Genomic DNA, 20,532 nt, shown 5'->3' on the forward strand with positions numbered 1-20,532 from the left:
CCCGCGCTCGCTCGTCAGGCAAGGTGCGCTGAGAGGGGGATAAAACGGGAGGAGGGAGAGCGGCGGAGAGCAGCAGAGCGGCAGGGAGAGTGGCGGGTCTGCCCGGCTGCTGGCTAGCGGCTACCTCACCCCGGCGGCGCATCCTGGCAGATGACGGAGTAACTCACCCGCGCCTGGCTTTTTTTTTTTTTTTCTTTTTTTTTTCTTTTTTTTTTTTTAAAGGGGTGGGACGTGTTTGCTATTTTATCCTTTTTTTTCCTTTTCTTTTTTTCTTTCCCTCTGCGTGCGTGTGTGTATACAAATACATCGCCTCCGCTCAGGAGCAGGAATATTTCAAACCCCAAACTATGGCTTTTCAAAAATCGCCCGATGCCTCCAACGCCACGAGGAAAAATCCCAGCCTCTTGGAGATAGGAGCCTTGTGCTTGGACTCGGAGATCATCTTCGGCTTCACCAGCCACCTCCTGCGGAGAAAAGCTAGGGTAAGGGGATCTTGCCGCGGTCCGGGGCAGCTGGGGCCCGGGAGGGGGTTGAGGGCCGGCTCACGGGAGGGGGGTGTCAAACTTGGCGGTGCGAAGTTGCGGGCGGCGGCGTCGGGCAGGTTTCAGCACCACGAACAGTCCTGGCGCCTCCGCGGAGCGGCGCGGAGGGGCGCGGGGGAACCGCGCTGCCCGACCCCTCCTGGGAGGTCCCCGTGGGGACCGCCGCACCTTATGTGACCCCGGTTTCAGATGGCGAGTGGTGGCACCGCGTCCCGCTATTTCTAGGAGGGTTTTGTACCTACTAAGAAAAGGAAATTGCTCAGCTCAGCCCAGCCTCGGCCGGGGAGCCCACCCCTTTACCCCCCGCCCCGTCCAACCCGAGCCTTAGAGCCGCGGGAGGGTTTTGCAGACGTTGTTTGGGCACAGGAAATTTCGGAGCAACTTCGCGGAGAGCAGCATTACCCCGAGCAGGCGGGAGAAGGGAGCTAGGGCGCGGCGCCCTGGTGCGTGTGTCTGTGCCAGTCCCGGTTGCCCGCCAGCCCCAAGAGGGGCACACGGCAGTCCCCGGGTACCAGCCCGTGTCCCCCGTGTCTCCGCTTTACTCCCGCACCCCAACTTTTCCCGGGCTGCTGGCAGGCAGTCCGGGAAGGCGGGGGTAGCGATCACAGTGCAGGGGGGCTCTCTCTGCCCACGATGCGGGGCTGTGCTTGTCGTCCACGGCCCCAGGGCATGCACCTTTAGGGGTGGGGCCGGTGGGGCGCTTCACACGCGTGCCGGGAGAGCCGGAAAAGTTTAAGGGGGACGGAAAGGTGCCTCATGGGGCGGGATTATTTTTTATATAAGTGTTATAAGTATATAAGTGTTTCCCCACTCTTTGTGCTTCACGATGCCCACTTCACCACAGACCGTACCGCACACGCCACCAGCACCCACTCGCACGGTGGCGGGGAAGGGGCTCAGGAGCCGCGTTGGCATCTCCGGGGAAGGGGCGGTCGTCACCCGGCGCGGTCCCGCGGGGCTCGGGCTCCGGCTCGAGCTGCTCCGTCCCGGCGGGACCGCGGGCGCCGGCAGGGGGCGCTCTGGTCACAGGGACGGCGGCGGCGCCGAGCCCGGGCACGGCCCGGCCCCGCGACAGACAGCGGCGCGCACTCCGCTCTCTGGGGGGAAAAACCAAAAAAAGGAGAAAAGTGCTAAATATACGAGCCGGAGCGGCAGCCAAGTAGACAATTAGCTGCGAACGTTAATTTCTCCATCTGTCAGGTCAATTTTCGCGTGTTGGAGCATCCCGTCGCGCCCGCCGAGCGGCGGGAGAGTCGGCCCCGTGGGGCCCGTGCCCAGCGCATCTGCCCGCGGAGCGGGGGCACCGTACCCCGGCCCACGCAGGAGAGCGGCAGCCGCGGGGCGGAGCGAGGGGAGCGGGCGCCAGGCGGACCCTTGAGCCCCGCTGGCAGCTGGTCCGCAGCCCCAGCGCCGCTTTTCTGACTCCGCGCCCTGCGGCGGGACCGCACCCCGCGCCCGGCCCCTTTTTTCCGACTCCTGAGAAACTTGGGTGTTAGAGTGTGAAGGAAGCAACGACTTAAGTCACAATGATTTTGACACTGTCCCGTTGGGTCACTATGAAATGGCATCTTTCTCCCTCTGCCGCTATCCCAAACCTAAACCCGAACCCCAGCCCGCCCCGGCCGAAGCTCCCCCGCCCCACTTACCCCACCGCACCCGCACCCGCCCCCGCCCAGCCCAGCCCGGCCCAGCCCAGTCCCTCCTCCCCTGCCCTCGGAGCACTTTTCCAGCTTTTTTGCCGGCGTGCTCCCGTGCTCTGGGTCCTTCCCCGTGCCGCCGTGGGGAGCTCACTCCTCCCTCTCCCGTCCCAAACTTCGTTCCCGTCTCAATATGGGAGGCAACATCACCTAGAGCGGCAGCCCGGGCGGCGGGGACCCGGCGCGATCACTGTTGGCACCGCTGACCCCCGCCCCGCGATGGGCGCCCCGGGCCGGCCGCGCCGCCGGGCACCGCGCCGTCCGCACTAACGGAGCGGGGCAGGCGAGCATCCCCCGCTATCATGATCGCGGCCGCCGGCAGGAAGGCTCTGGGACCTGATCCCCGGGCGCCGGGGGTAAGTTTCTGCATCACTCATCTTCTCCCCGCGGTTGAGCTTTTCCTTAGTTTTTTCCTTTTTTTTCCTTCACTTTTTTTTTTTTTCTTTTCCTCGCGAGGAGGGTGGGAGCAGCGTTGCCTCCGCGTCCCGCGTTGCTGAGCTGTGCTGTCTCCGCAGGTGGCGGAGGGGAGCGGGGTGCGGGAGCTGTCCCCGCGGAAGAGGCCGCCGGCCGCCGCCGAGGAGGAGCGCTGCGCCAGCCGCCCGCCGCCCGAGGGAGCGGGAGCCGCCACGGGGGCCGAGCCGCGGCCGCTGGAGCGGGCGGCGGCCGGGGGCTGGTGCCGGAGCTGCCAGGCGCAGCTGGCCGAGCTGAGGAGGCAGGCGGCCCGGCTGGCTGCCGGCGGCTGCCCGCCCAACGCCCCGCCGGTAAGTGCCGGTGCAGCGCCCAGCGCCGCCGGGGGGGCGCGGGGGAGGGTGGGGGGCTGGAGCCTGGTCCCGGCCCGCGCTGGGTCACAGGTACATCCCCAAAGGATTTGGGAGGGGAGCGTGACGGCAAAGCCGGAGATTTCCAACCCGGGAGGGTTCTTCAAAAGTTCAAGGATTTTCCGTCCCGGATTTTTATCAAAAAGCGAAACTGTGCGGCCGGACGGTCACCCGCTGCTACAGCCGCCGGCTGCCAGGAACAGTTAAAAATGGAATAGGGAGTTTGGAAACAGGAGCGAAAGAGCCGAGGGGCGGCTGTGCAGGTGCCGTCCGGGACGCACCCAGAGCCCTGGTGCCGGGGGAGCTCCCCGTGTCGGTCCGCGGGACCCGGGGCCGCCCAGCCCTGCTGACACCGCCCCGGGGATGCCGCCTCGGTGTTACGACTGGATTTGGCTTCATCCTTACTAAGAGAAGCTGCCGGTGGCAGGCGCTCAGCTCCTCCTTCCGTGAAGCCCACAAAGTGCAGCTGTGAATCAAACAGTTGTGTCTGTGGCGCTGGAGGAAACTTTGAGTGGGATGGATGATTTTTGAGTGGGCTGTGCTTTTGCCCTCTGGGTGCTTGAACGTGCCTGCCTGGCTGATGGGCTTACTCCTGTCCTTAGTGTCCCTCGGGCAAGCACTGGCTGTGTCATTTTCCTCCAGTTTGTGATTGCACGGTGGCACTTAATTCCTGGTAGGGAATGGAGAAAGTGCATGAGGATGCCAAGAGTTTCCCTCTTACACAGGTGCAGCTTTATTAGCGTGTATTGTAATTGCACAGTTTTTCCTTTCCGTGTTTGCTTTTTTTTTTTCTGTCAAAAGCCTTTATTTTCCTTGTTGCTTTTCCTTTGTCAGAGCAGGCAGACCAGTGATTTTGAAAGGTGAAAAGAGACAGTCTTGATGCAGAGTCTTCCCTAGATATCTGAAGAGATCCTGAGAATTAGCTGATAGGGCAAAATGCAACAGAAGGCCCTGAGATTCTGTTTCAGGACACACAAAACCTGTGTTGGGGTTTTGATAACATTTGGAAGTAATGTATTGTTTTCTAAACAATGCTTATCTGGATGTTTGCAAGAATGGGGGGGAGGGTCTGAAGAGGAAGCCAAACCCTACTGACCTTCGTTTTCATTCAAAGAGTTCCTGTATGATCTACAGAATTCCCATTGAATCTAAATATAGTTTTGTTTGGATGTGCATTGTTGAGCAGTGTCCGAATGCACAGTGAGGTTTGCATTTTCAGGCCAGATCCAAAGCCTTTTGAAATTGACAGGAGTCTCTCTTTTGCCTTGCTGGGCTCTAGGAGTAGGCTGTTATTTCTGTGGTGTAAAAGGTCACATATCTTATCTCACTGGATTCAGGACTGTTGGACCTTTTGTTTTCTGGATTGCTGCAGATGGTGGAGAGAAGTTTAATTTCCCTTGTGAAGTGCCTGAGATAGGCAGAAACCCCTGTTCCTGTGTTGGGGTGGGCCTCTGCCATAAAGAATTGGGTCCTATCTGAGAGCAGATCTCTGCCATGGGAAAAAAAATTCCCAGTGCAGGAGAGTCAGGGGCCTCAGCCAGGTGTTCAGGTGAGGAGACCTGTGAGCAAAGGCCTGTTTGTGTGGTCTCCTTCCTGCAGGTCTCGGGGGACTTCCTTGATAAGCACTCGATGATGGGTAAATGAATCCCCCTTTTCTGCAGGGTTTCAAAGCATGCCCAGGAACGTAATAAAATAGGAGTCATCACAGTGTCAGACCCTCAGCAGACCTGAGCACAGAGTAACAGATACCTGGAGTTGTCTCACTGTGCAGCATGCAGTAAGGCTTGATGGTTGAAATGTTTTGAAAACTGCACTTTCTGACAGTTGTGAGACCTGGAGTCTAATTGCAAGCTCAGATTCCCTCTAATCCTGGTGGTGAGCAGCTCCTCAGGAAGGAAGATGCAATAAACAGTTGTCCTTACTGCCTTGTGAGTGTGAAGTAGCTTAGGAGGAGATAATAGGCAGGGGTTCAGCTGCTCAGCTGCTGTGAATTGGCCTTGCAGTGGGAATCTGATGCAATATGCTGGCAGGGTGAGCACTGTGTAATGTTTGTGCCAAAAAGGCAGCTTGCTCCCCCCCCCCTTCCTTGTTTAATTATATAACAAGACATCTGAAAAAGCAGCTCCTCTCTGTCAGAGTTTCATGCCCATACAATGCAAGTGCAGAGTTTCCTACAAGCTCTTCTAATGCACTGTCAAACTAAGCAGCTACTGGATGAGAAAACAGCAGAAGGCTACTGCTTGGAGCATGCTGCTCTCAAAGGATTTACCTCCTTTGCCATAATAATTAAGAGATCTTTCAGCACAGATTCAGAAAGGCTTCCACACCTGGTTGAAAACCCTTTGGAAAGGTGGGTGGGTGCCTCAGAGATGAAAGAAGGGCTAGTTTCCTGCTGTTGATATCTTTCCTGATGAAAGAGTGGAGGTGTATTCTCATGCGTGGGGCAGCTGACAGGGGATTGAATTCACATTAGAATAGAAAACCAACGTACTGTTTGCAGTCTGCAGGGATAACAAATCTAATTACTTGAGAGGGCTATGATTCATACAGTTTGTGTTGCTATCCTTTCAATTAGACATATTTAAAATATATAAATAATTTAAAGTTTCAGTGCTCAGATGATGTGCATTGATTACAGAATTCTGTTAGTTGTTTGTGTCTCTTCAAAGTCCTCCAGATCTCTGTGGACAGCTGATAAAAAGATACACCTCTTTGCTTATGTTAAAACTCTTTAAACAGTCTCCCAAGCAAAAGATTTACTGCATCCTACACTCTCAATTCCCTTCAGTTTACTGCTGCTGCTTTTACAGTTTTCTACCACAGTGAGGCCTGTGTGTGAATCAAAATGTGATTTTCATTAAGTGTGGATGGGGCCAAGTAAAGTTTAATCTGAAATTATCCCAGATTAACATTTTGGTATTGCAGTGTTGGCATCAGTTACTGGGTCATGTACTGAACTAATGTAGGAGGGAAAAACAAGGTGTCTTGGTTTATCCCTAATTGAAAGTTTTGCAGGCTGTGTCCTTGGAGAGTTGGTAATGGGATACAGCCAGAGTTCAGTGTAGAGCAGGTTGCTGTGCCTGGAAGTTGTTGCTGTTGGCAGCTGTGGGACAATCCATGGGAAATGAGTTGGTGGTCTGTGTCTCACTCCCAGTTGGCAAATAGCCTTGTCACAAACCACAATTACCACTAATTGGCATCATTGTTGGCAGTTTCAGGGAGACACTGAGGCCTGAATGGGATGTAAATTAAATTAGTAATAATATTTCTTAGCACCTAAATTCTTCATTGTATTCCACAAATGCTAATGAATCAACTTGTGTGATTGCCCCTGTTAGGTAAAACCCAAACATGCTGTCATTTCTGCAGAGGTGTGTGTCAGAGTGAGGTCTGTGTCTCCACAAGGAAGTGGAGAGGCAGGGACTGTTCAATATGAGAGGTGTGCTGCATTTCTGGAGGTAAACTCTGTGCTGCCTCTGGCACAGACAGTAGCCTTAAGGATATACAGCTACTGTAAAATGGTTTTAGCTAATCCCTTATGAGCAGAGGAAAAAAGCTCTCCTGGTGTTAGGAATACACACATGGATGCAACTGCATCCACAGAAGGGATTTATACTGGTGTAAATATTTTGGTTGTAGAAAAGTAATGCTTGTGCCCAGGTATACTGCATTGGAAGAATTTTCTATTGGTGCTGAAAGGAGGCCAAGACCAGCAGAAGTTCACTTTGAAAGGGGTTAGCTTTGATGATCACGTTTCTCCCAGCCCAGGGATTCAGACACCACATTTCACTTGTCCCCATCCACCCTCACCCCAGACACCCCCAGTCTGAGCAGTTTATGCTGTACCTATTGCCAGTGCAGGCAGGTGCTAGAGGCAACATTAACAGGGCAGAAACATTAATTTTGTGTTGTAGCTTGAGTCCTGGGAGTTCTTGCTGTTTTAGTTTTTAAGAGCTTCTTTTCTTCCCTGTTCTGTTGTTTTGTCCCAATTTTCACCCCCATTGCATTATCTGCACTGTGTGTTACATGAGGCACAACACTGAATGGCTTCCAAGGGCCTGAAGGACAAAGAAGAGAGAGTGTGGCTCTGTTGCTGGTGGGGTTGGCAATTTTTTATTCCTTAATAAAAAAAAAATAATAAATATAAAAATTTTTTATTCCTTTATACCTCAAAAGTCCTGTATTCCCAGCTGCCCAGGTAAATGCAGTTGGATACAGAGGATCACACTGCCAGCTCTGGTCTGCAGGGAGCCTCAGTGACCAGGACAGGTTATGCCTTTGCTGCTGCTCAACCATGAATCATTGGAGGAGCTAAGCAAGTCCTAGCCTGCTGTATCCGTGTCAGGGTCAGTGTTACACCAGCCAGAACTGGAGGAAGAGCTTTTCCAAGAGCTAGTACTCTCAGGAAAAAGGGAAGATGACAGTGGCTTTAGATGTGCTGTTTGCATGGATGTGTCTTACCTGTGCACATGCCAGGCAGTGCTGGACTGAACTCCCATCACTCCTTCTGTCAAAGTGGTGATCTCTTGGTGGCACACCTGGGTGTGCTGCTATTGCATCACCTGAAGGGGAGATGAAGAACAGAGTTTTGGGATGGGCAGGTTCTTTCCTATGGGTTTCTCCTGTGTGCTCAATAACTCCCCCCTGTTCCCAGCAGCAGCAGAACTAGGGAAGGAGAGTCTGGTAGGATGGATGTCCACTGCATTTGTTCTCCCCCTCCTGCATTAATCCCAGCTGTTCCCTCAGTGTCCCAGATGACTCCAGGAGAGGCAGCATGTTCTCTGTAGCTGCACACACTGCTTGACAGTAAGCTGATGCTTGGACATCTGGCTTCTGCCAAGCAACTAATGACATGTGGATACTGCCCAATTTCTCTCATAGTTTGTGGAAGTTGTAGGAGCTTGTTCTGAGCTTTCTGCCTCAATTTTTTGATCATTTGACAGGTTCAAAAGCTGTTAAGAAAGGCTGTAAATAAGAGGAATGTGCAGTAGTTCTTAGTGCTTTGGAAAACCAGGCTGAGAGGACAGGCATGGGATTTAGGGCTGTAGTCTTGATGTGTGAGAGTCAGGGATGCTTTGTAATTCCCCCATGGCCACTCTGATGGCCTGCTATCAGCAGGAATTGAGGCAAGGAGAGCTCATGTGATCCCTGGCTGCCAGTACCTGTCTCCTCACTGGGCAGGGTTGGGTGCTCCAGGAGCCTGTGCTGCATGTGGAGGACCCTGGGAGAGGGCTCTGTGTCCTCAGTGTTTCCCTGCAGGGCACTGCTTCCCTGAAAGAACAAGGATTCGGAGCATATGGGGGCTTCTTGCAGCACTGGAGGTGCATATGGAATTGGTCTAAGCTTTTAGGAGTAGTCCCTGCTGAATTTCCCTGCCTGTGCCCATTGTTTTCTGTCACTGTGTCAACCCCTACTACTGGGGTAGCCCTTACTGCCTGGAATTTAGGAGTCACACTGGTGACACAGCTGAGTCTTGGCTAAGTTTGGGGTCCTCTGTTACTTAGGGGCTCTTTTATTTTCGTGGGAGGTCTTTCTGCAGCTGGGTTGATATGGATAAGGGGAATTGAGTGGGAGAGCTGTCTTTTAAAGTTGCTCTCTAGGGGAATCCAATTTTCATGGCTCTTCACAAGCACTAAATGCACCTTAAAATGTTCTATATTTAACATTTCAAAAATGTGTAAATGGAAGAGTAATGTCTTAGTTAATAAATATGAAACTATGGGGCATTTTTTTAAGATGCACATTTAATATTTAATTTTGTGAGAGAGACTCTTGCAGAGACTTGGCCATGGAGTGCTCCAGGCAATGAGCTCAGATGTGGATTTCAGGTAGGTGTGCAGTCTAATAACAGGGTTAGTGACAGCCCTGTGTCAAATGTGTTGACATGAGCAGTTCCCTTCTCTGGCTCGGTGCAGTGGCTCCTGGTGTGACAGGACAGGCTGAGGAAACTTAACTGTAATCAGTTTGCTCTAGACACTTAGGATTTTCAAGCATGCCCTTTTGAAATACAGGTGAGAGGGATTATCTTGCAGTTTGGATGCTGGAGGCAAGAGACCTTCTCTCTGGGGGATCTGAAGTGGGGGAGTGGGGATTGCACAATTAGCTGAAGGTGCTGCGGTCTCCCGGGTAGCTGAGGGTAATTAGTGTTTCTCTGGCTAATTCCTTCAGCACCCTGCCCTATTAGGGGAAAGGGAGGAAACACATAAACCATTTCAGAATCCCAGGGGGTGGAAAAGAGCATCTGCTGCTAACATCTGAGGTTACTTTGAACCTGTTGAAATATGTAGTAGCTGCTTTATTGTTTTTGCCAAGAGTTTCCACCTACAGTGATCCCAACCTCTGACTTGTTAACAATGAGGTTGTTGGAGGCAGTAGTCATCCTCCTCCTCGTCCCTGGCTCACAGCAGCTGGTGGTGGCTGCTGCTGTGGACCTGGACTGCAGGGTATGTGAGTGGGGATGACTGAAACCACCAGGGTTTTTTTTCTTTTTTTTTTTCCCTTCCATGATCAGGATTACCCACTATGTTCCCAATTGCTGCATGTGTCTCCTGCTGCTCAGGTACCCCAGAATAGCTGCACTCTTTGGGCCTGAGTTGTCCTTGCCACAGTGAAGATGCTGATGTAGGGAAGAGCCAGTTAGTCCCTGGGTTTTCAGCTGGCAGATGAACATTTTGTCATGAAAAGTGAGCAGAGATTTTGGTCTGCTTAGACAGGGAGAACCTCTCTGAAAGTGTCTGCATGTCCTACAGAATATTTTTCCATGCCAATGCTGTTTCCTTTCTCAATGTTGGATTACCTTCAGGAACTAGATCTGTTTGGGTATTGGTCACACTCAGTACAGGCAGCTGTCCAGTTGGAAGTACTGTATCTGCTCTTTATTATTACTGTAAAGCAGTGGAATTTAACTTGTCTGGATTTGTTTCCTTGTCCTCTGACTGCAAACCTGCAGCACTGGAATAGTTATTTTTTATTTTGTGTCCAGTCCATCCCCAAGTGGAAGGCATCACTGGGAAGGAGGGAAACTTGTCTGTTGCTGGCTGTGCTTGTGATTGGGACCTGCCTGGCTTCTTTTACAAGTGTCTACTAATTTTGTATAGTGACTTATGGGAGAAAACTTGGGCCTTACTTCAAGGACAATCATACCTACTGCTGCCTCTGGTAGCAGGAATTGTCCCACTGCAGGGATGCAAAGTCTGAATTAATTCCTGGATCTGTCACTGAGTTTATGAATTTGGGCAAGCAGTTTAAGGGGCTTAATTTCTCCTTTGCTCAGCAAAGAGAAAATGCTTCCATCTTTTGTTCATTTGCAGTAAAAACTTTTTCTGTGGTGGAAGTCTCTCTTGCTTGTATGGCATTAAGTATCATCAGCTGCTGTTAGTAGAGCTGACTGCTCCTGTCATGTGCATAATAAGAATATATAGCACAGGGACACAGAAAAGAGTGGACTCTCTGACTTCCAACTGAACTTTGAGGTCAGGTGTCAGGGAGGGGTTTCTGGAACTGGAGTCACTGCAACAGCAGAAAGAGCTAAAAAATCTGGGGACTTCAGGTAAACTGTAAGGAAGTAACAGGTGGTCCTGAAAATCTGCTGGTTCACCAGGAGAGGAGTGGTGAGGCTGTGGAAGGAGGCTGAAGGTCTGTGGTGTGTGTTCAGTTGAAGTGGAGCTTCAGTAAGCAGCAGCTGTCAGATCAGCTCAGGGAGCAGGGGTTAGAGCTGTGCTGATAGTACCTAAAAAGGTTTTATCTGCATGCTGCACAATACCTCCCTGTGATGGAACTGAAAGGCTGCCTTGTGGAAATGGGATGTGGCCTTGTAAACTGGTGTCAAGTCCCTCCTACTGCTGTTGAAGTTTATGCCAAGGTGTATTAATTATTAATTTTTCCTTAAAAATGTTTTACTTTTAAATGGAAAAAAAAAGCTAAATGTTATAGAGGAACTTAAGAGCAAAACTTCAAATTATTATTGCTATCATTTGGAATATGGTGGGAATATGTCAACAGGAGTAATGTATTCTCTAGGATATGCTGAAGGGAATGTAATATAGTTCTTTGGACTGACTTTGCTTTCAAGCTGCTTGAGCCTTTAAGACATAGCTGGCAGATGTTCATTCTCATGTTGGACAAAAAATGTTTAGTATAAATATATCCACCTATTTTAGGCAGCACAATGCCACTGTTGTGTGCTTGTTTTATCTCTGAGAGTCTGACTGTACACACTGAGTCTGTGTACATTGCCCTAATGTACACTGAATCAGAGAAATCTCAGCTCTTGCTCACAAAGAGAGGCTTAGGTGAGTAGAACCTCCTTCTTTGAGTCAAGTCTTAAAATTTGTCCTTGATCAGCTTTCCTGGAATTTGCAAGCTGCTCAGAGTTTTGGCTGGGGCTGGGCTGCTGTTACCACACATCAATACCTGGGCAGGACTGACTGGAACACTGGACAGCTGTGGGAAGATGATAAATTTTCATTTTGCTCTTAGCAAATCTTCCCCTGATGTTGCTGAGGGATTTTACACTGCTGGGTGAATGGGATGGGAGGCCTTCTGTACAAAACTGAAATGTGGCTCTTCTGGCTAGGCTGGGCATTGAGTTGGCTTTCAGCATGAAAGGTGAAAGAGAAGCATTAGTCCTGGTTCTCACAGCATTCAAAAGGTTATGTTTAAATGTGTTTCCTGTTTTATTGCAACATATAATCTGTTACAATATGGTTTGTGTTGCTGTCTGTGTGTATAAATTTATCAGTGCTGATTATTTGGCTTTGTGTTTGAACTCATTTGGGATGTTAAATCTACTCAGTTTGTATTGTACTCTGATTTTATTACCTTATGTTGTTCTCACTGTATTGTAGCATGTATTTATTCCTTTTGGCACTGCTGCTTTTCTCCTAGATCTGACTAGAGCAGTTTCCTACAGCTTGCATATGGCTTTGTCAAATATAAATTTCTTTTTAGGAGTTGCCCGGTGCTTTTGCATGGCTTTTATGTGGCTCCTGAGGAGTTCAGGAAGGGTGTCTATGCCCAGGGTACATCAGATGGCCTTCAGCAGAGTGCTGCTGGGTGTTTTGGAGGAGGTGAGATTGCTGAAGTGGCTGAGATCAATGGCACTATGCCAGCCTGGTGGCACATGCCCAACTCCCACCCCAAAGCAGGGCAGCAGGAGCTGTCTCAGAGACTCTGTGTGATGTGACAGCCTTTACAGTTGTCAGAAACTAGAGGACTAACAAGTGGCTTGTATGATCAGGAAATGTGGCCATCCTTGTTTCAATCCCTCTACTCCTTTTGGGTCACCTGTGGTGTTCCTGTAGTGCTGCCCTGGGAAACCTGGCTCCAAGGAAGCACTCAATGGTAGACAAATTTGCTTTACAAAATTTGACCTTTGAAGGATGGAGGTGAGGGACAAATGTCTTTGCCACTGTCATTTCTGGGCAATACTTGGTGCTGTTTCTCTGTTCAGTGAGCAGAAGGTGGAAGGGCTGGTTTGTCTCACATACCCTTTCTAGAAGATGTTCCTTAGACTTAGTATGATCTACAGGTACTGCAGAGCTTTTCTAAGATAATCTTGAAAACTCTGCTGTGGGCCCAACATGGGGCAGGATTTGGCCTAAAACTATTTTGCCTGTAGCTTGAAATTTAAAGTTGAACCCAGAATCTGCAGTTAAAATGTTCAGGTCTTAGTGTAACTTGTGTAACTGTGAGCTGTGAACTATTTGTCTTTCTCTGAAGATTTTGTTGCAAAGGCAGGCAAATACATTTGACATTCCTCCAACAAGCTCTCACAAGGGTAATTTTGTGTGGATGATTAAGTGGCATGGAAACACTTTTGTGTTTCCTTTTGTGCATTTTGTAAAGAGGAGATACAGTTGAAATAATTCATAATATGCACAGAATCTCAGCAGACTGCTGAGAGAGCTTCTTTCAGCAATTACCTGCAAGAATAAAGTAAAAAGCATTTATTATTGATACTCACTTTTTACATATTAAGAAATATTTCTTCTGATACTTTTAATTTTTTATTTGTAGGTTCCAAATGAGTGTAGAGTAAGACAAATGTGTTCAGGGAAGAAAAATATATGAGTTAATACATTAAGTTTACATATTTTTCGTTTGATGGATTTATGGTTTTTAATTACATCTTCATGTCTTGCATTGGGATCCCTGGGGGCCCTTTCTGAATTTCATACTTGTACTCTTGTACACATGAGATGCTTTAGCCTTCCACCTTGTGCAGCCTTACTGCTGCCTGACTGACCTCTGCTGAAGTTGCTTGTTATTCAGGTTTAAAATCTGAGACATCCACAAAGAGCTAAGTGATTAGAAGAATATTTGTGTGCTTGAGAGCATTTCTCATGCTGACGTGTTGTGAAGCACAGGCTGTGAATGGGTTTCTCTGATTTTTGTGTGGAAGGTGGAGTTTGTGCTCAGCATTTGCTCAGTTGTTCATGAGGAGAGACACCCTGGCTGAGTCTTACTGGCTCCCTGAGGGCAGTTTGGCAGAGGGAAGTAGTCATGTCTTTGGTAACAGCCCTTTGGGGAGCCATAGCTGGTCCTAGGGAAGAGTGTTTTCAGCAATACATCATCCTGAATCTACATCTCTGCCTCTGTCTCCGCTTGCGCGCGACACTGGATTTTCATTTCATAGCAGTTTGCATCGTGCTTCTTTTATTGACAGTGGAATCAATACCCTGTGTTAACAGGTGGAAAATGAAGCCTGTTTGCTCTGTGCAGTTTCAGTTGATTTACATGGGTGAATTGCAGAGGAAGCCAGACTGCAGAACTGGTCAATGTTTGTGTTTCAAACCCATCTCTCTCTGTTGGTACCATTACCTCCCTCTGCTTTTCTCCAGCACGTCCTCTTCATTTTTCTGTTCAGTGGGAACAGAATTACCTGTTTATGTGTATGTGTGTGGAAATAGTGCCAGGATCTATTTGTTGTAACTATCCTATAGCTTACTGAAAGGTAAAAAACCCTGGCAGACAATATTCAGGCTTTCCAAAAGAAACTTGCTTTTGGGACTGACAGGGAGTGTGAATGTTCAGGCACAACTTGAGCTCCTGTTCTCAGATTTGTGCTGTGTGTTCTTTTATTATTCTGGTCATGGCTGCTCATAAGCACATGCAGCTCAAAAGCAAAATAGCTGTGTTTGTGCTGTAAGAATTTAGTTGGGTTTAAGCTTCTTATTGCCAAGTCTTTTGATGACATGAAAGATGTGTTATATGCAGGGCTGGCTTTCCTGGCTTTCCTGACTCACCCTGAGTTCTTTGCTGAGTGTTTTATTCCTGTGGGAGGGTTTGGCTCTTGGAGGATTGGGTGCAGTGAGAAGTGTGGAGTAGATGGTTAAAGAACTGAAATGCAGAATGCTTAACCCTGGGAAGTGAACACAAGTAAGAACACAAAGACATCGTCCTTTGAGGTGATTGATTGGAAGTCCCTACTTTATTATTTTAATTTCTCTTACTAGGATCAGGGAATATCTTGGGTTGGAAGGGGACCCACAAGTCCAACTCCTGGCTCTGGACAGGATCACTCCAAGAATCATACCACGCTGGTCCAGGCTCAATCTGATTTTACCTTTTTGTGACTGGAGCAACCATGGCATTCTGTCCTTCCAAGAGGGACAGAATGCCACGTGCTTTGCTTTCTTTGGGAAAGCTGTGTCACTAAGCATAATGGTAAGAAATGGTCCACCTGCTGCTAAGGAAGTGAGCTGAAAAATGTCTGGTTATTCAACAAGAAAAAACATAGATTCACTGAGTGCAAAACATCCTTCTTTCTGTACCTGAACAGGATTTCTGAAGTCTGTGCAACAACAAAGAGTTAAGGTAATCCTGATCTTACAGAGTGAGTTAACCCAGGAGTGACTCTTGGAGTGCTCTGTCCAGTGAGTTAACCCAGGGGTTGTGTAGCTCAGCTGAGTACAGAGCAGGAGTGACATCAGTGAGGGGTTAGAATAAGCTTTGTTATCTTCAAAGGCTGTTTACTGAGTGGTTGGGGAATCTCTGTGTTTGTAGGCAGAGGCAGGAAATGTCCTGGGCCAGGTGGGAGCTGACAGCATTGCAGAGAGCCAGTGGTGTTTTCTCCTCATGCATCCCTGCATTGCCTCCCAACCTGCTGGCTGCCACTGCTTCTGTGTACTCCACCCATACAGAGGTCTTTAGGAGATTGCCAAGGTTATTCTGGATGCTAAACACTGAACCCAAGCAGTATCCTTATTTTCTATGAATCCTGGAACAGTATCACTTGTATTTTTCTCACATATATACATCTCTAAGTTTTCTTTAAATAATGATTATAGGTACTTTAAAAACCTCAGAGTTGAGTTCTGAGGATAGTTACCTACCTTTGGGAATTTCAGCTGTTGCTTGTTATCACATGGAAGATAATTTGGATTTAGGTTTTTTGGAGGATTCATGTGCAGCTCTTGGGTCTTTTCTGCAGAATTCCTTTTGACAGCAGTTAAGTTACAGCTGAACTCCAGAAAGAGGACAACCTGATTTGCAGATTTATGTATAAAAAGTGCTATAAACTTAATTTGGAGGCCACTGGGATACACGTCCCACATGCAAGTTTTTTGCAAGTTCTTTTTTTCTCAGGAAAACGTCCCTGTAAAAGTGGTCTTGAAAGTGAATTTTCGCCTCATTGGCATTTTTCAAAAGACAAAACACAGATGCAGTGTTCCAGGCAGATATATTTTTGTTCCCAGCTGTTTTGAATGCTCATTTGATGTTAAGTCTTTGTTCATTCCAGTCCTATGTCATTAATGACTCTGGAGTAAGTAGGTGTGCAGAGCTGGAGGAAATCCTGTTTTATGCGTTCCTATTCTAGGAGAGCCCCAGAAAGACTAACAATAATGCAGCTCAGTGAGGTCATGGGTAAACATAGTAAGAAATAAAACGTGCTCATTCCTTACTGAAGCAGAAAAATAGCTTGTGAGGCATAATGTTGTCTTTGATAAGTGCAGATAATGTGACCTGCCTTAGTCTGTGGATTAAGACATTAACTGGGGAAGGTGAAACAGCTTCTCATAAAGAACCTGTCCCTCTGGTTGTAAAGGAGGTGTCAGCAAATGTTCAGGAGGAATAAGGAGGAGCAGGAGCCCAGTCATAACCCAGCAGAGTCACAGGAAAGGCTCGCCCTGCCCTCGGTGCTCAGTGAGCTCCCACCTGAGGTCGGGGTTGTGTTGTGCATTCAGCCTTACCCCGACTCCCAGGTGGGCACTGCTTCCAGTCAGGGGGTGGGTGGTGCAGAGCAGAGGGCTGGTGGAGCTTGGGTCTGTAGGTGTCCTCTTCATGGTCTTCCCAAGATGCTGTGGGAAGGAGAAAATGGGAGCATCCCTCAGCTTTTCCTTCCCTTTGCTGAGTGAATTTTAGAAGTGTTTGTTTTCAAGAAGAGCCAGGGTTCTTGTAGAAATTTCTTCATCTTCATCTTAACAACTTCTTGAGGAAGTTAAGGCTGGATTTAGAGCTTTTGATGCTGGTCAGTGGATGGATGGCAAGTTTAAAAAACAGGATGAAATTTTGTGGACTGTTATTATTTTTGAGAAGAAAATGTGAAATTGTGTCGTTTTTCCATCATCCAGCTTCCACAGCAGCATGTGTGAATACAGCAAAATGTCTGAGCTCCAGCCCACTCACCCTGTGCTGCAGGCCTCCCTAGGGGCCCAGGGCAATTCAGCTAGCATTACATTTTTAGATAAGCTTACCCCATTTAGCACATGCATTTTGATCAGCCTGAGATTACAGAGTGGTGGCTTGCATGCATGTGTACCAGAGCCCTGGTGTTGGTGTTCCTTAGACGTGCACTGGTTTTATGAGCCTTAATCTGGTGTGTGCTCTGCAAGCCTATTGAGTCCCTCTCTATCTTCATCTTTTTTGCTGCAAAACCACAGAGATCCCTTTTCTTTGAGTGAGTAGGCAGAATCATACTTGTGACATATTTTAAGACTGCTTAGAGGATATAAACTTATTTAAGTGCTTGTGATTTATCTGGTTTTGCTTTATTTGGTTCCTTAAATGTCAGCCACTCTGAACAGTTCTAGGATTTTCCCCCTTTATTTGGGAAGTGTCAGTTGATGAGAAGGCAGCTGATGTGCTGAAAGCATCACTCCCTTAGGAATTTGGTGTGTGAAGTGTTTAGCTGGGAAGAAAGCCCTGTGACAATTACCCTTTTGTTTTTGTTTTCTTTGCTTCCCCCCCACCCCCCCAACCCCCCCAAAAGCTTCGGTTTTGCCCTGCTGGTTTAATGGTTAAAGAATGCTGCAACTCAGCTGTGCAATGCCTTTCAGGTGAGAGGTATCTGAGGAATGAGAGGGATCCCATGGGAATGCCTGGCTGGCACTTGGTTGACCTAATCTGGTCTATTCATAGTCCCAGTTCCTGCCAAGAGAGCATCTGATGCAGCAGCAGCAGCTGCTGGGGGTGTGACCCCTCCTGGTGTGTGGGACCTGCGTGGGCAGGAGCCTCCCTACCTGCCTGGTGGGTGTGCCTGCCTCCAGCATTCTGCTCTCCTGTGCTCCTGGAGAAGGCAGCTCCTTCAGGAGACCCTGGCCTAGGTGGAAGGAGCTGTTGGAGCCCCAATGGCAGGAGGGAACTGGGGTACCTGAGCCCATCTTCTGTAGAGGAGCAGCTGGTCTGGCTCCCTTATGCACACAGTGCTCCTTGGTGCAGTGTTTAGGGAAGGGGTGGAATTGCATTTGGCATCATGAGCTTGTAAATGCCTGCTGGAACATGCAAGGGTGGGAGGTGGTTGAGGCATCTCCCTCTCCTAGACCCCACTGGCTGTGTCCTGCCTCCGAGAGGGGCTGCAGGAAGGATAGAAACCATCCAACTGCTGCTGCTTTCCAGAAACACTTGAGATCAGAGTCTTAGGAGCGTGTATCACCTCTCATGTATCTTGCTTGTTTCAGGTTATGTTGTGATGGCAGTCCTGATCATTATCTCATTTTAATTTTCAAGAGCATGATGTATGTGGATACACCTACTGCGCTCAGAGATTTCTCGGAGAGATTAGAGACGTGTTTAGGAAATTGGTAATGAGAGAAAAACACGTAATTAAAAATGATATCAGTTTGGAAGCTCATCCATCTTCAGCCAGCTTGCTGGAAGAGAAAGGAGTCTTACACAATACCTAGTGGTGGGAAAATGCATTTGGCTCTCCACATTTTAAACAGGAAGGAACTATTTAAATGACAGACTTACAATAGTAATTGGGGCATTTACTTGTGAGCACTGGATAACATATTGTAGCTGAATAATATTGCAGTAATTCTGTATAAAGTTAAGGTAGCACGTGTTATATTTTTTTACTTTGAATGATGCCTTCACCCAATTTTTTAAAACTTATTTGGAGCCTTTCTGAAACAATTGGGTAATTGTACTGAAAATAGCATTCATATTTTGAGGCAGTCATATTTACATATGCCAAATATTGTCTGCAACATTATGAGCATGCACACTTAACAATTAATTTGTTTCCTGAGATATGCAATTTTATGTGAAATGTCTTAAATTCAAAATCTGCAACAGAATTCTAGCTCTTCATCCCTGATGAGCATTATAAAGCTGCCATATGTCTTAAAGTGTGCTCAGCACGACTGCAATTGTTCAGACTGTGAATTTTGTCTCATTTTATGATGAAATCCTTAGTTTAGAATAATTTTATTCTTTAGTAGGAGAAACACCATTTGGTCAGATATGGTTCATTATAAAATGTGGTAACTTTTGAGCATTTCAAACACTACATGTGCTTCATTTGAGTTTTTATGCCATTTTTCATGAACAATTAGCAGTACCTTGTTGTCATTTTTGTCATGAAATGCCTATAAACTCAATTATCTTCCTGTTTGCTCCCACTTACAAACACACAGAAAAGCTAAGCAGATGTCAGAGCAATAACCAGGTGTATTTTGTAATACTTTGCAAACTTTTAATTGCTGCAGGGATGTTTCCTAGTTAATGGCTGTGTTTATTAAGTGCTCCTATCTGTTGTGCCTCGATCAGGAGTGTACCTTACATGTGGTGTGCTCAGGCTGGTTTATCCAGTGACAGCCTTGGAGTAACCTTGCAGAGGGATGTGCTTTTTCAGTTATGCTGTTTGTAGTGTAGTTGCAAAAGTGCTGAATTGCTCATGGTGTAGGGTCCTGTGTAATCAAGTGCTCTGTGATCTCTGGGTGGGTGCTAGTGGTGGCTGTTGACTGTGCACCTCTCCAGAGGTGGTGACTGTTGTTACCTGGGAGGATGGACAGTGGGGATGAGGATGGTGTGGCCAAAATGACTCACCAAAGGTCAGCAGTTCTTGATGGTGCCTGGAGCAGGGAGCCCTTAGTTGGTGGCTGAGGGACCCTTTGTGTCTCAGAGCTGGAGGTCAGCAGCTGTGGTGGATGGGGTGGGCAGCTCCTTGGCATTCCCTTTGTGCTTACCCATGGAGAACTGGCCTTGCTGGAGGGGTGTGAGGGGACCCAGAGTCTTTCTTTACATCCTCCTTGGGGTCTGTGCTGTTGTGCATGAATGGGGAGATGGAGATATGGAATGAGGATCTGTCCAGCTGCTCTGTGTTCACTGCCCAGAGGCAATGGCAGTGCAGGAAAAGGAGAACCTTGATTCATGACCCTGTGCAGTCCTGCAGATTTGTACCCAGACCAGGCCAGAGTGCCAGGATTGGTTCTGAGATATATTATGTATTGATGAAACAATGAGAGAGATCATCTTTTCCCAGGAATTAAATAATTGCTTCCTGGATGAAAGGACCCAATGTCTGGCTCTTGGGTTTCATGTATTTTATCATGTGGATGTAACTGTTTGCTTTGTTCCTGCAGTAATGTTAACCTACTAATGTATGAAGCTGTTTCAGGTCAGTGAAAACCTGCATATAAATCTTTATTACATGTACTTGATTGTCTTTAACTCTTTATAAGATATAATTAGCACCCAGTAATCATATTGTGGTGCTGTTTCTGTGATCACCCTGGTAGTTAGTGTGCAGTGCAATCCTGTTTTATAGACTGGAGCTAATGCTAACTTGATTGGAATAAAGGACAAACAGAGGCCTTTGTTGTTGGCCAGGTCATTTTCTCACCTTGCTGCTGCCCAGTTCCTCCTGCAGTTCTGAGATGTGGCTTCTGACTGAAAAGCTGTGATCTTCAAAATGTGGTGCTTCAGGTTGAAGTGGGGCCACTTTCAGCAATGGTGTCTATGATGGGAGGGAGGAAGAGGAGGATTGTGGCAGGTCTTCAAGGCTGGTAACTTGGCAAAGCACTGGTGCCTAGAAATGTTTTGATCCTATTGTAATGAATAGCTGCTAGTTCCTGTTGTTGTTTCTGTTTTGATTGAGTGCCCAGCTGGTGTGTGGTGCAGATAGGATGTTGGGGCAGGGAAAGGAAGTAGCTGTCAAAAGTGCATCTCCCTCAGGAAAGCAAGAATGTGGAGGCATGGTGGAATTGGGGTTTAAACAGCACTTATTTTTCCTTGGTTTTCATAGTGCAC

The 20,532-nt window shown here is 47.9% G+C and overlaps 1 protein-coding gene across 2 annotated transcripts in view; it reads left to right on the forward strand.

Moving 5' to 3' along the window:
* The first annotated feature begins 213 nt into the window (after positions 1-213).
* The window catches only part of KIF26A (kinesin family member 26A), a 94,814-nt gene continuing 74,495 nt past the window's right edge, over positions 214-20,532 (forward strand). Inside the window, exons 1-2 of one of the 2 annotated variants that reach the window (XM_050975036.1) lie at positions 214-482; positions 2,755-3,000. In XM_050975036.1, coding sequence (XP_050830993.1) covers positions 348-482; positions 2,755-3,000 — 381 coding nt within the window. In that variant the 5' untranslated portion in view covers positions 214-347. Of the gene's footprint in view, positions 483-2,526; positions 2,596-2,754; positions 3,001-20,532 lie in introns of those variants that run through there. The other variant, XM_050975037.1, reaches the window with a different exon arrangement.

This window comes from Serinus canaria, chromosome 5 (assembly GCF_022539315.1).
Source record: "Serinus canaria isolate serCan28SL12 chromosome 5, serCan2020, whole genome shotgun sequence".
Lineage (NCBI taxonomy): Eukaryota > Metazoa > Chordata > Aves > Passeriformes > Fringillidae > Serinus > Serinus canaria.